We start from the raw sequence: 14,387 nt of genomic DNA, 5'->3' as shown, positions 1-14,387 counted from the left end.
AAAGGAGGGGTTGTTCCACCACGATAAGACACCAGCACATTTATCCGGAGTCGTCGCCGCCAAACTGCATGAATTGCGTTATGAATTCCTGCCATACCCCCCGTATTCACCCGACTTCCTATGAAGAAATGGCTCGCGGGAAAAAATTTATTTCAAACGAGAAAGTCATCACCGAAACAGAGGCGTATTTTGGAGAGCTCGTCAAATTCAATTTTTTGGAAGGGTTAAAGAAATGACCGGTACGTTGGGAGAAGTATAGCTTTCTAAAAAGGGACTATGTTGAAAAATAAAAAAAATTTTTATGAAAAAAAATGGTGTCTTCATTTCTAACACGGGTACTTATTGAGGGCGGTTCACCTAATAAAAAGTGCAATAATTGAAAAACGGCTTCACTACTTGACGTACTGAAAATACCAATAATTTTTAAGACAAAAATTACCTGAATAAAACAAACTTTTTCTTTCTGTTTTTATTTTTTTTCTATTATAGATTGCTTTCGGTTTTTTTCTATTGCTTTTTGGTGTTTGTTTTACAATAAATAAATAAAGTACATAGTAAGTTTTTATTAAAGCACACATTTCCTCTATATAAGTAGATCTTATTATTGCACTAAAGTACAATTTAATAATAATTTTCTATACACTTATGCAACTTTTTCTTTGGCGGCCAGTTACTCAAGCGTTGACGGTATATATGTACATGTATTTGAGCATGCAGTTCTGCTCACCGCAAAAAAATTGTTCGCATATCATTTAAAGTATTTCTTAAGTAAATTGTTTCTTTTGGTTTCTGCCTCTAAATTAGCTAATATCAATTGCTTGGGTTCGTATGCGTGTTTCAATTGTGCTACAGCATTTTTACGTGCATCAACGTTAATTTTGTTATTTGTGTTTGTGGTATGCACTAAATATTCATTATAGAGTCATTAATTAGGCGCATGCAACCGCTTGAGCCTTCTTTTGAATCAGACAATCCAATGCACGTTGCACATCAACAAAAATTTCGTCAGCGGAACGTTCGGCATTGAGCTGAAAATAAATGGAATGCAGAAATAGAAAAAGAAAATTAATAAGTAGCGTGAGCGTATAATCTAAAGCTAGTTGAAAATTGTTTGTAGTAAAAAATCTGTGCATTTCTTACAAAACAACTTAAGACGACTTAGCATTTTTTGCATATAAAGCAAATGTTCGATTTTCAAGCTGTAGCCACAATATCCATCTTACTAAATGTTCAATTAAATTATGTAATTAAAAAAAATTGGTATTTATTGATCTAAGGGCCCAGACTGTTGAAGTTAGATATTTTATTGTGTCAAAAGTTCAATTAATTTTTTCCCTTTTTTCCATTTCTGCTTATGAGATTTCGATGCACTTGCTCTTACCGTTATTGTTTTATCTGTGTATTGCTCCAGAATGGCATTAGTATTTGTTCGAAAGGTCGTGAGACGAGTTTTGATGGTTGCTTCATTGTCATCGGCGCGCACTTCTGTCGAAGCAGCTGCACGTCCCAAAATGCGTTGGACCATAACATCCTATACAAAAAAGATATAAGAATTAATGTATAAATTTAAAGGGAATGAAAAACATATAAATATATAAAATATAATATAAAGAATAATTTTCTCTATTGTAAAGCACACAGGGATAAGGGGGTGCAGATTGCATTATGTCAGTATACTTCACTTTAATGGGAACTTATTTCTAGACTCGAAAAATGAAATTTCATGGACATCACTACATACTCGCATAATATTATTTTTACAAATACAACAACGTTTTAGAAAATCACTTCTCTAGAAGTGCCTGCCAACTATAAAATCACTTTATTGCTATGGAAACATTTTTGGGGAATATTCAATATAATACCGCACGTTTTGAAAAAAGGATATTAAAGGGGCATAGAGGGGTGTATCGCCATACTAAAACTGAAATACGCATCCTCCGCAAGCTTATATAATATTATAGTTTTTAAGTAATTTATTGAATGGTCGCCAAACCAGCCTGGATGTCTCACGAGCAAAACGAAAAAAAACAAAGAAAGTCGCCTTCAAACTGCTTCTCGGCATCTCGCCCGCCATCGAGCAACACGCGGTCATAAACAGCGTTTTTGTACCGAATTGTCACGGGAGATGAGAAATGGTGCCTGTACATTAATATGAAACAAAGACAGAAGTGGGACTGGGAGCCCTCCCACTGGGAAACGCTCGAAAAGAATGCCACAGTCAACAAGGACCCCTACATTGCCCAGCTACACCGCGTGAATGAGGCTATTCAACTGAAAAGACTTAATCGACATGGTCAAACCATACTCCTTCACGACAACGCCACACCCCATGTGCCACAAGTCGTAAAATCCGCACTCCAAAAGCTCGAAAAGGAGGTCTCTCAGCATCCGCCGTATTCTCCGGACCTTGCACCGACCGATTACTATCTTTTTCGCTAACCGTCAAACCATATGAAGGGCGTTACCTTCGATAACAAAACTGGCTCAACAACTTCTTTGTCACCAGACCAGGCGATTTTGGCGGAACGGATTAACAAATTGGTCGAGAGATGGGGAAGAGGTTGTACACAACAACGGCGAATATATAATTGACTAGCAAACCTGGCCCCCTTCGCTGGGCACACTAAAATAGAATAGATATGGTTTAGAACAGAAAATATATGATTTTCATATTAATATATTTATTTCTTTATTCTTTATTCAAGCGCTTTGGCATAAACAATATTTTTTGTTTTTCTATTTGTTTTTGAGTAAATATCTACACTAATATTATATAATACTAAAGCATTCAGCAACAGCTTCCATTTGATACCCATATTGTACATACACATCTGAAGGTTACCCGGGTCCACGTTTTGACCTATATCTCGAGCCCTATTTCCAAAATAAAATATAATCCATGTTACTCGTGGATGATGTAGCTTTCGAATGGTGAAAGAATTTTTAAAATCGGTCCAGTAGTTTTTGAGCCTATTCATTACAAACAAACAAAGTTTTCCTCTTTATAATATTAGTATAGATTAACTTATTGATATAATTATTGTTGTTTGTTTGAATAAAAGTCTTCTGTAAAAACGCTACGAACTTATTCGCCAACCTAATATTTTTATTTTCATTTGCATGCATCTGGCAACTCTTTTTTTGTCAATTGCAATGGATTGTTATTACCGTTTAAATTGGAAGGTGATGATATTGATAAATGCACTTGCATTTAATTTTTCATAGAAATATTTTGAATACAATAATCGGGTGTTTTTTAGCTGCATGAAAATTATCGATATCGTTAACTATGGTTTGACAGCTGAGAATGGCAAATTGCCTTGACATTTCTGTTCAGTAAGGTTTGGCAAGTCATCATGAATCGTTTCACGTTAGAACAACGCTTCCAAATTGTGGAAATTTACTTTGAAAATAATAAATAAATCTGTTCGGGAAGTTTATAGAGCACTGGCAGCATCATCGGCCCTTATTTCTTTCGAAATGAGGAAGTAGCTGCCATTGTGGTGAATGGCAAGCGCTATCAAGTCATGCTGCATGAATTTTTGTTGCCAAAAATTAGTCAGCTAAACATCGAGAACATTTGGCTCCAACAAGACGTTGGGTCGTGATGTAAAGGCTTTTCCAATAATAGGTGTTACAGGTGAAAGGATTGCGCTATCGAGAGATGATTAACGATTTTTTATAGCCGGAATTGGATGGTATTGATCTGGACAACGTTTATTTTCAACAAGACGGTGCTACGTGCCACAGAAGCAACGAAACCATTGATATTTTACGGGACAAGTTTCCGGACCGTGCTATCTGTCGAAGAGGTGATGACAATTGGCCACCGAGATCTTGTGATTTAACACCTTGTGATTTTTTTATTTAGGGCTACATGAAAGATAAGGTCTACGCCAACAGCCCAGGTTCGATTCAAGGCCTCAAATATGGAATTCGTGAGGCTATCGAGGACATAGGGCAGCCACTTTGCAATTCGGTTATGGAAAATTTCATGAAAAGGATATTGGCCTGTAAGCGTGGTTGTGGTGGTCATTTCCACTATTAACGGTATATCTTCCTCTGAAATAAACATCCAAACATTTATATTAAAAAATACTATTATTCTTTGAATATCAAAACAACACCTCTTATTAAAAACACTTTATTACAATATCCAATCCACCATTGACGCCATACGGCCAGATTTATTGGAAGAAGTAGTCAAAAATTGGACCATGTGGCCACGGCGGACATGTGTCGGATATCATATTAAAAAAGAAAATGCCATGAAAATATCTACCGGATTATAAAAAAAAACAATTCAACAATATTTTTATCTGGTGTTATCATTTTAAGTTCTCAAACTATTAAAAAAACACCCGATATAAGTAAATATTATCATCGTGGTGAATTTCACAATTGTAAATTTTTAAAAATGAATTCCAAAATTCTTAACGTAAGTTTAACGCGAGTAGCGAGTAAACACATTCACTATTACCTGTACATGTTTCTGCACCAATGAGACAATAGGCCTCCTCTATTCGCCATTTCCCCGCTCGTTATCTCTATGCTCGATTAACTTGACGAAAAATGAAGAACAAAGGTATTGAATAAGATTAGCCGCTAGCGAGTATGGCTATAGCTCATTAGACTGGTATAACGCACTGCTTTACAAACACATGTAATTTAAGGCAGCTCTATTCCCGCGTTTCCAATACCAGTTGCTTCATCTATTCGCCACTTGCTAACGCTTGGCGAAAAGAAGAGGCCTAAAATATTTACCGAAGTATCGAAAACGCCGCTACTTCAGGAATTGCGTAGAAGTCTTGGCTTACACTTTCCAAGATAAAACTAACTTAGTAACGAAGCCTCTAGAATATCTTAAGCCCTGAAAATCCTCGAATTAATATCTTTAAAAGCTGTTTTCCTTTTTTTGATTTGTTTCTTAGTACTTTTCTCACTTTGTTACGAATTATTACAAATTTAGTAAAATCGCTTCGAGATGTCGAAAATATTGCAATGGAGGGGGTTTACGAGAGTAAAATGATATTTAATTTTGAGGGGAAGTTGCAAATTCTTGCCGGACAAATATTTTGCAGCAAACTTTTGCAAACTAGAAGAACTGCTGATTTAGCACATGGCTGCAATTTTGTCAACAAGGCGATTGAGTATGAAAAAATTTTATATTTACAAATACAGATGTACTCATGTACAAGTATAAGAATGAACGAGTTATCAAAAGAAGTAAGTAAATATATTTGTATTCGAACTATTTAGTTAATTGCATTAATTTAATCAGATCTCCGTTAAAAATTTTATAAAAATTTGCATGTATCTCTCTTTGTGAGGGAACACTTGAAAAATTCTCCGGAAATTCGTTGCTGGATAATTCTTATTGAACTTTTATACGAAGAAACCTATAAATATCGTTTTAGTAAGAACAGAACAAGGAATAAAGAGCACAATGATTTTTTAGAAGTAATATAATTTGAAAAAAAAATAAATTTCCTTTCAAGGTAATGAAATTTAATTGAAAACTAGAACATAGCTCAATTCTAAAGCGGACTCAAAATTATCAAATAATTTACTATTTAGTAATTTTATATAACTTTAATCACTAGGCTTCAGTCAATTTGACTCGTTTAGGGGGGCAGCTCCTCCAGCCTTTCCAAATTTTCATGTTTTTTTTTTTTTTTGCTTTACAAATTCATTTACAATTTAAAGAATAAAATTGTTTAAGCTTAATAGAAAAGCGAAAAAGTCCCTATTAAGTCTGTGAAGTGATAAGCGACGAATGAAAGATGAGTAAGAACAAAAACTTTAATCGCGTTAGGGCCACCATTTTTTTTTTTTTTTTTTTTTATATTAAGTTTTTGTATATTCACTTAAGCACGAATATTAAAATTTTTTTTTAATTTATTTTAAAATAATAAATACTCTCAGTTTTTCGCAAAAAATGATTGAACACTTTTCAGATATCACCCGATAAATAAATCCATATATAGGTATATATATTTGGCGCTTACACCCTTTTTGGGTGTTTGGCCGAGCTTCTCCTCCTATTTGCGGTATGCGTCTTGATGTTGTTTCATAAATGGAGGGACCCACAGTTTCAAGCCGACTCCGAACGGCAGATAGTTTTCTTATGAGGAGCTTTTTCAGGGCAGAAATACACTGCCATTGCCTGCCGAGGGGAAGCCGCTATTAGAAAAAACTTTTTTTTTCTTCTTTTTGGCGTTTCACCGAGATTCGAACCTACGTTCTCTCTGAATGCCAAATAATAGTTACGCACCAACCCGTTCGGCTATCGCGGCCGAATCGAGAATAAAACATCAACTAAGGATCAAATTGAGTTTTATTCACTAAGCAAGGAAAATCATAACAAATGAGATACATTACATGGCTATTAGATAGTTTTATTCATAAGAACACTGATTTATAGTGGTATAGTGTATTCAAGCCAGACAACGATCAGTTACGATCAGCCCTCAAGCCTGCCGGCAGACATAAAAAAAAAAAAACAAGAAAACCTCTTCTGGATGATAAACGTTTAAAACAAAAACAAATCGTAGAATAGGCTAAGCATCATCTACAATCATTTTAAATATCCTCCCTGATAATCTTAATATATCTATTATATATAATATATACAAGGTGAAGTCCAAAATAAACAAGACTGGCGTCAAAAAAATATTTTTGATGGAGCCATCTTTTTGGTGAGTTAGTGCGTTAGAAGTTGCATCCCTAGCTGACAATCAGTGAAAGCTTGGTGACATTCGTTTCAGTGGAAGCGAAGTTATTGCGTCTAAAAAGTCAGTATGTTTGTGTCATTGGTACAAAAATGAGTTTCCAACAAAGAGCTAATATCAAATTTTGTTTTAAAATCGGTAAAACGTTTACCGAAACATTTGAATTGATGAAAAAAGTTTATGGCGATGATTGTCTATCTCGTGCCAGAGTTCATGAGTGGTTTACACGTTTCAGACATGAACATACGGGCCGCCCAAAATCAGTAATCACCGAAAACTCCATCGAAATTTTTTATTTATTGAAATTTATCAAAAATGAACCGAAATCGTCGTTGAAATTCATGGAATCGGAGTTGAATATCTCCAAAGCATCGATTTATCACACTTTAACTGATCGATAATTTGGGTTTGCGAAAGGTTTGTGCAGGTTTCATTCCGCAGAAGTTAACTAAGTACCAAAAATTGCTCAGAATTCAATATTCGAAAGACCTCATTAAAGAGGCGAGAAAAGACGAGACTTCCTTTACAACATTGTAACTGGTGATGAAACACGGTGTTTCCAACATGAATCTGAGACTAAGTGTCAAAGTGCCGAATGGAAGGCTCCAGACGAGCTACCACTCAAAAATCAAGGCAATGCTGATTTGTTTTTACGATTCTAAGGGAATTGTCTACAAGGAGTTCATGCCAATGGGCCAAACCGTCAATGCAATTGTCTATCTTGGCCTTTTGAAGCGTTTGTTGCACCGCATTCGATGAATTCGCCCTAAATTCCGCGAAGGAGGAAGCTGGTGCTTATTGCATGTTAATGCACCATCTCATCGATCCACTCTTGTGATTGATTTTTTGACTAGAAATTGCATTCCAACCATCAATCACACACCGTATTCGTCAGATATGGCTGCCTGCATTTGGCCCTGAAAGGAAAAGGTTTTGCCTCCGTAAAGGTCATCGAAAGGCTTGTACCGTCCATCGAAAGGCTTGTACAATCCAGTCAGTGACCAGTCGAAAAACTCTTTTCGATCGCGCAAAATAGTGTACCGAGGCCAGAGGGGACTATTTTGAATAAATAAACTCGAAGTTATCAGAACAAAGCTCCTGTCGTCCAGATATTGCACACGTCCCAACAAAAAAGTCGACTTCTTGTGTTTATAGTCCATCCATTGTACAAATTTCTACATTCCCGCACCAATAGAACCATGCGTAATACGAGTACTCACATCTGAACAATCAAAGTAGATAATCAAATCCGCAGGCGCAATGTTTCGCTCAAAAGCTGCACCCTGATCCTTCTCGCGCGGATAGCTGTAAAATAAGCATATTAATTTTTATGTAAAAAGCTAGAAAAATACAATATTTTATTCACACACCCATCAATTAGAAAGCCTTTCGCATCGCATTTATTATCGGCAATAGCTCTGGCTAGCAGGCACAGTACTGCTTCATTAGGCACCAATTTACCCTCCTTCATTATGGCTTCCAGCTCGCGGCCCTTATCAGAACCTGAGGCGACCTAGAAGAGGTAAAGCAATTTAAAATCAATATTTAAATTGAATTTCAGTGTATTTCAAGGGTTAATTATTTACTTCTGCACGCAGCAAATCGCCAGAGCTGAGATGTGTAAATCCGTATTTCTCGACAATTTTAGCGCATTGTGTACCTTTGCCGCAACCGGGACCACCCAAAATCCAAACAATTGGTACGCCAACCTGTAAAATTGGAGAAAATATGAAGTGAGTTGCTGGAAAGAATTTCTTTTTTTTATATATTTATAAATTTTAATACACGCCATTTAAGCACAACCACGACGTCTTTTCAATACCAATCAATTAATTTTAATTTTATTTTGAAAATTTGTTTTTGTTTTTAGCAGGCAGGCAGGAAAAAGCAAGACCATTTTCGATTGTTAATTAAAAACAAGTTGAGAGAAAAAATAGAGAGATATGTCTGGATTAATAGGTAACATATACGCAATTTTGGATTTTAGCTGGATTAATAAATATTTATTACCAAGCGTTTTGCCCTGTGTTATGAAATGCATTCGAAATTTTTCAAAGATTATATTATATTTTGTATTTTGAAGCACACTAAGCAACACCCGTGCATTTTGAGTAATTCTGGAGAGACAATTTTTTTCTAATTTTTTCCACCATTGTTTAGAACTACATTACGATACGATTACTTCAACCTTGTTTTGGTTTTGTTTTTTTACTTACGCCAATTTGTGCCCTTCGAAGTTTGGCGGCTTTCGCTTTGTCATTGGCTTCCTTCTTTATCGCCATTTGATGACACATAAACAACTGGACAAACACATATGCACATAGTAGTGTAGTTGGAGAAGATATGAGTAAATATACAAATAGTAACAGTGAGGTATGTAGGTGGACAGTTGTAAAGTAATACTTAATTCAAACTGCATGAATTTATATCAGCAGCAGATGTAAGGTTAAAAAACGCCTTGTTACTATTTAAAAGCAGCTTAATAAATTTCGAGATGATTGTAAATTGCTTTGTTAAAAGTTTTTTGGATTTATATGTGTGAGTAGGGTGTACGTATTTGCAATGTATATTTATTATAAAGGGTGATCAATTTGGAGGCATCGGATTTTAAATTGAAATAAAACAACGAAACTTTAAATTCATTGGACAATCTTTATTATTTTTATCTAGACATTTATTTTTTAAAGATAATCACTTTCAAAAATTGGCCGCAACTGCGCCGTAATTCGGCCATCCGTAAACACAAATTTTGAATGACTCGCGACTCGCGACTCACTGGAGGACTTCGATCGCTATCTCGTGAATAACTTTAGTAAGGTTGGCTTCCAATGTCTCAATCGAAGCTGATTTAAACTTTACGAAGTGTGTTCAAAAAGTATAGCAAATTTTGAATTTTCGCAGGTTACGTATATTCGAATTACGATTTTTTTGTGGCGAATTTTGGTACTCATGTCTCTCACCAATGCCGATGAATTCGCCCCTTTGGAATGTTCAGTTAATTGTTGACAGCCGCTTTGCTTGCACTTTTTCGGCTCGTCTTAGATTTTTACCTATTCAAAAAGATGGATCAAAGAACCTGTATCAAATTTTGTGTGAAAAACGAAATTAAGTGCGCGGATGCATTCCGAATGTTGACTGTGTCATACGGAGAAACTATTTTGGACCAAAGCAACGCTTATCGGTGGCACAAAATGTTCTCAGAAGGCCGAGAAGATGTAAACGACGAAAAGCGTGACAGACGCCGTACGCCCGAGCACTTCAACAACAGACGAAAAAGTTGATGAAGTGAAGAAATTGGTATTGGCTAATCGTCGAATCACCGTTAGAGAAGTTGCTGAGGACCTATACATATCGATTGGCCCACGCCATTCGATTTTTTTTAATGATTTGGGCATGAGACGGGTCGCCGCAAAATGTATACCAAAAATGCTCAATTTCGACCAAAAGCAGCATCGCATGAACATTGCTAATGAGATGTTGGACTCTGTCCTACGAACGACCCAAATTTGCTCCAGAGGGTCATAACTGGTGACGAAAAAGCTCAAAGCTCAATCATCTCAATGGAAGCTGCCGCACGAACCAAGACCGAAAAAAGCGCGCCAAGTTCGGTCGAATGGAAAAGTTTTGCTTACGGATTTCTTCGAATGTAGAGGCGTTGTGCATCGTCTTGCCACACAGTAAAACGGTCAATAAGGAATATTGCCTGCAAGTTATGCGCAATTTGCGAGAAACAATGCGCCAGAAGCGCCCGGATTTGTGGAAGAACAAAAATTGGCTCTTGCCATCACGATTGTTTTTGGCCAAACAGTCGCGCACAGGCAACAGGGGCGTTGCTCACACATCGTTGCCTGTGCGCGACTTTTTTGCCAAAAACAACACACTAATGATGCCACAGTCACCGTATTCCCCAGATATGGCCCCCTGTGACTTTTTCTTGTTCACGAAACTGAAGAGGCACATAAAAGGTGTCGTCCTACGTACGCTACGACTGACGAGATAAAGACGGTATCGAAGGAGGAGCTGAACAAGATAAAAAAATGATTTTTTGAAGTGCTTCGAAGATTGGAAAAAACGTTGGCACAAGTGCATAATATCTATGGGGATTACTTTTAAGGGGACAAAATAGACATTAATGAATAAATAAATAATTTTTGAAAAAAAAACACAAAATCCGCGATACTTTTTGAACACACCTTGTACATACTCCCACAAATAAAAGTCCAAGGCTGTGATATCACACTAACTTGGTGGACAATCCAAGAGAGACGAGAGAAAAATTCCTCACCGAAACGACGACGCAATAAATCCATAGTTTCACGGGCTGTATGGCAAGTAGCGCCGTCTTGTTGGAACCAAATGTTGTGGAGATCACGGGCTTCAATTTCCGTTATCAAAAAGTCGTTTATCATACCGCAATAGCATTGGCCACTCACTATTACATTGGCATCCGCCTCGTCTTTGAAGAAATATGGGCCGATGATTCCTCCAGCGCATAGGCCAAACCAGACGGTTGTTTTCAACGGATTTAATGGGTGTTTTTTAATGGCTTCCAAATACGTCAATTTTGCTTATTGGCATAGCCGATGAACACTTTTCACAGGGCGTCGATTTTCGTAATGTAGGGTTATGATTTGTGACTGTTGTTGAGGCGTAAGTCTCTCCATGATGAAATGTCAATGAATACTGAAAGAAGTTCTGTATTTAGTTTGATAGTAGTCACGCGTGATCTGTAAAAAAATTCCTATTGGAAAAAGTACCTCCAAGCTGATCACCCTTTATATACAGCTGTGGACCTAGAAATAGCGCACTTGGTTTATTTTATTTATTTATTTATTCATTAATGTCTAACAAAATTCAGAACAGACATTTAAGATATAAATTCCAAACTAAAATACAAATTTTACAATATTTAATATTAAAAAGTGTAGTAAAATTAGATTATAAACATAAGAAACCATTAAATTGCTAAAAATATATACAAGTTACAATTGAATTTCAATGAAATTAATAATTATGAAACTAAAATAACAAATATTTACAAGGTATTATTTTGATTTGTTACATAGAGAATAATTTTTTATTTGTATTTGAAATACTTGTTTGGCCATAGAAAGATTCAAATTCAAAAGGGTTGAGAGATAATTAAGGTTAGACAACGTTCTAACGAGTGCCGCATTGGCACTATATAATTTCCTACTAAAGCCAACGCGAAAAATCTTGCTATGGCGAAAATTTCTGTAAGGAACATTAAACTGTATTCTTTCTAGAACGACCGTGCAGTCAATTTTGCCATTAATGAGATCAAAGATAAATGATACTGGCTGAAAAGTACCTCTGTCACTTAATGGAAAGAGACTAATCAAACGACAGTGGGATTCATATGATGGCTTCGGGTCTGAGTGAATGCAGTGCGAAACGGACAACAATTTTTTGAACCCCTCCACTTATAGTGTTCTCTATACGAATTCTTATTTCTTAGACAATTAATTTATATTCGTACATGTTTTTATGTCAACGTTATGCTATGATTCACTTCTCCCTAATATCGGACAAAAAGTTCCGTTAATTTTTTAATGTGTCTTTTTACCATGTTTTACTCGAAATGCATATTATTGCGTTGGACAACGAAATAGCGCTGTTATAATTGTTTCATGTCACGAAAATGGGAAGAGGACCTCACTGCTTCCTTTACGAAAAAGGCACAAAACAAACAAAAATTGCAGAAATAATGAGTTGTTCACGTAAAATGGTATACAATGCCATCAAATGTATTGGTACTGTAGAAGCAAATACTTCAAATTCTAGAAAATAATACCTTTTACGGACGGTCCTGATGGCAAGACTTCTTTCCATCGTGAAAAAACCAAGAGTTCAATCCGCGGTACACAACAAAGACCGTCAAGAATGGTGAGGATAACTGAGTTTGAGGGGCATTTGCTTGGATTGTAGTTTGACCAATAGTGAGAATAATTGGCAATATGGATAACTTGGTTTATTTTGATACTCTAAAAAATCCGATAGAGCCTTCTGGTTATTCATGCATGATAATGAACCCAAGCATACAGCAAAAGTGATGAAAAATTGGTAGAGAATTCGCAATGAAAAAATTGCACCTGCCCAATTGCCATATGCAGACATTTCTTTGCATTTTGGCTTTCAAACGTTCCAATAATGTCATATAATTCAATGTTGATGGTATTTCCTGTCACAAGATAGACGATGAATATTACACCACGCATATCCCAAAATACCGACGGCATAACATTTCCAGCCGATTGTTCTGCTTTCAGGCGTTTTGGACGAGGTTCGCCAGTTGCTGTCCACTCATATGACGATCATTTTGATTCCGGAGTGAAGTGATGGATCCATCTTGTTGATTACGTTTAACCATGGCCAAACACTGCTCAGAATCATCAACACGACCTTGTCTTTGGTCAACAGTGAGCAAACGCGGCACCCACTTTGAACAGAGCTTTCGCATAGTTAAATGCTCAAGCAATATAATGCCAACTCTTTCTTTTGATATCTTTACGATGTCAGCTAACTCACGCAACTTCACTTTTCGGTCATTCAAAACGAATTTTTAAATTTTTTTATGTTTTCAGGTGTTATCATCTCATTTGGACGTCGTCTGGGTTGTGCATCAACGGTGTCTGGTTTATCATATTTGAAGTCAGCAAACCAGTGTTTTATTGTTGTTTCTGATGGAGCGGAGTCCCCATAACACTTTTCAAGCCTTAGCTTCGCTTGAACGGTATTTTTTCACATCAAGAAGTAGTGTCAAATTAAAACACGAAATTCTTTTTGATCCATTGATTTGAAAATAACAAAAGTAGCATCACTTTTAGCACAATAACTCACGAAGTAATGAATAGAATCCTGAAATTTTAACGACTGTCTTTTTAAATGTTAGTACTAACTGAAAAAGATGTGAATGCAATAAAACTAGAGTCATCTATGTGTTAGGCCCGGAATGCCTCAGCCCATGTGTTATGTACGTACAACAACAAACTATGCGTGGCATCTTTCCTTACCTTTTAAAAGGCTCTAAGCGTTCAAACAGACACATTTTTTTATTCGCATAATTAAAGACTGGCAATCTGCCATTGCCGAGTAATTATCACAAGTATACGAACACTCACCGACATGCACTGTCCTTGTATAAAACTAAAATTCATTACTTATTCCAATTCATAGACGTGCATATGTGCGGAACAGCAAATAATGTGCGTCGCTGAACTTTTTTCTTTCATTTTGAGAAAAGCTGGGCATGACCTTCATAATTTCCCTAATGGTTTATTGCATTTTATTTATAGGTACACTCATGAGAACTGAACCACGTGTTTGCGCGTTGGAGGTATAATAGAAAAATTAAAAAATATATTTTTAGATCTAATAACTGTCGAAGTTGTTGAAATAGTTTAAAACAACGGGCGAAACTCTTCATTTCACTATGTAAATAAGAATATTCAGCACAAACATCCAACCATAGCCATTTACATTGAATCCGATAGCCTCTTTTTTCAGTTTTCAGCTATTGGCTAATTGGCACCTAATTGACTGAAGCAGGCATCAATTCACATGTGGCCGATATTGGCGGAGAGTGAGTGCGAATTTGACGTATACGTATTGATCCATGCGTACAGGTGTACA

At 36.3% G+C, this 14,387-nt stretch overlaps 1 protein-coding gene across 3 annotated transcripts in view; it reads right to left on the bottom strand.

Moving 5' to 3' along the window:
• Window positions 1-454: 454 nt before the first annotated feature.
• The window catches only part of LOC129241148 (adenylate kinase isoenzyme 1), a 36,901-nt gene continuing 22,968 nt past the window's right edge, over window positions 455-14,387 (bottom strand). For 2 of the 3 annotated variants that reach the window (XM_054877334.1, XM_054877332.1), the window contains exons 2-6: window positions 8,321-8,443; window positions 8,105-8,247; window positions 7,955-8,039; window positions 1,382-1,531; window positions 455-1,028 (exon numbers count right to left, since the gene is read on the bottom strand). In XM_054877334.1, coding sequence (XP_054733309.1) covers window positions 930-1,028; window positions 1,382-1,531; window positions 7,955-8,039; window positions 8,105-8,247; window positions 8,321-8,443 — 600 coding nt within the window. In that variant the 3' untranslated portion in view covers window positions 455-929. Of the gene's footprint in view, window positions 1,029-1,381; window positions 1,532-7,954; window positions 8,040-8,104; window positions 8,248-8,320; window positions 8,444-8,950; window positions 9,035-14,387 lie in introns of all 3 variants that reach the window. The other variant, XM_054877333.1, reaches the window with a different exon arrangement.

The sequence above is a fragment of the Anastrepha obliqua genome, chromosome 3 (assembly GCF_027943255.1).
Source record: "Anastrepha obliqua isolate idAnaObli1 chromosome 3, idAnaObli1_1.0, whole genome shotgun sequence".
Taxonomy (NCBI): Eukaryota; Metazoa; Arthropoda; class Insecta; order Diptera; family Tephritidae; genus Anastrepha; species Anastrepha obliqua.
This window is presented reverse-complemented; position numbering and strand designations above follow the sequence as displayed.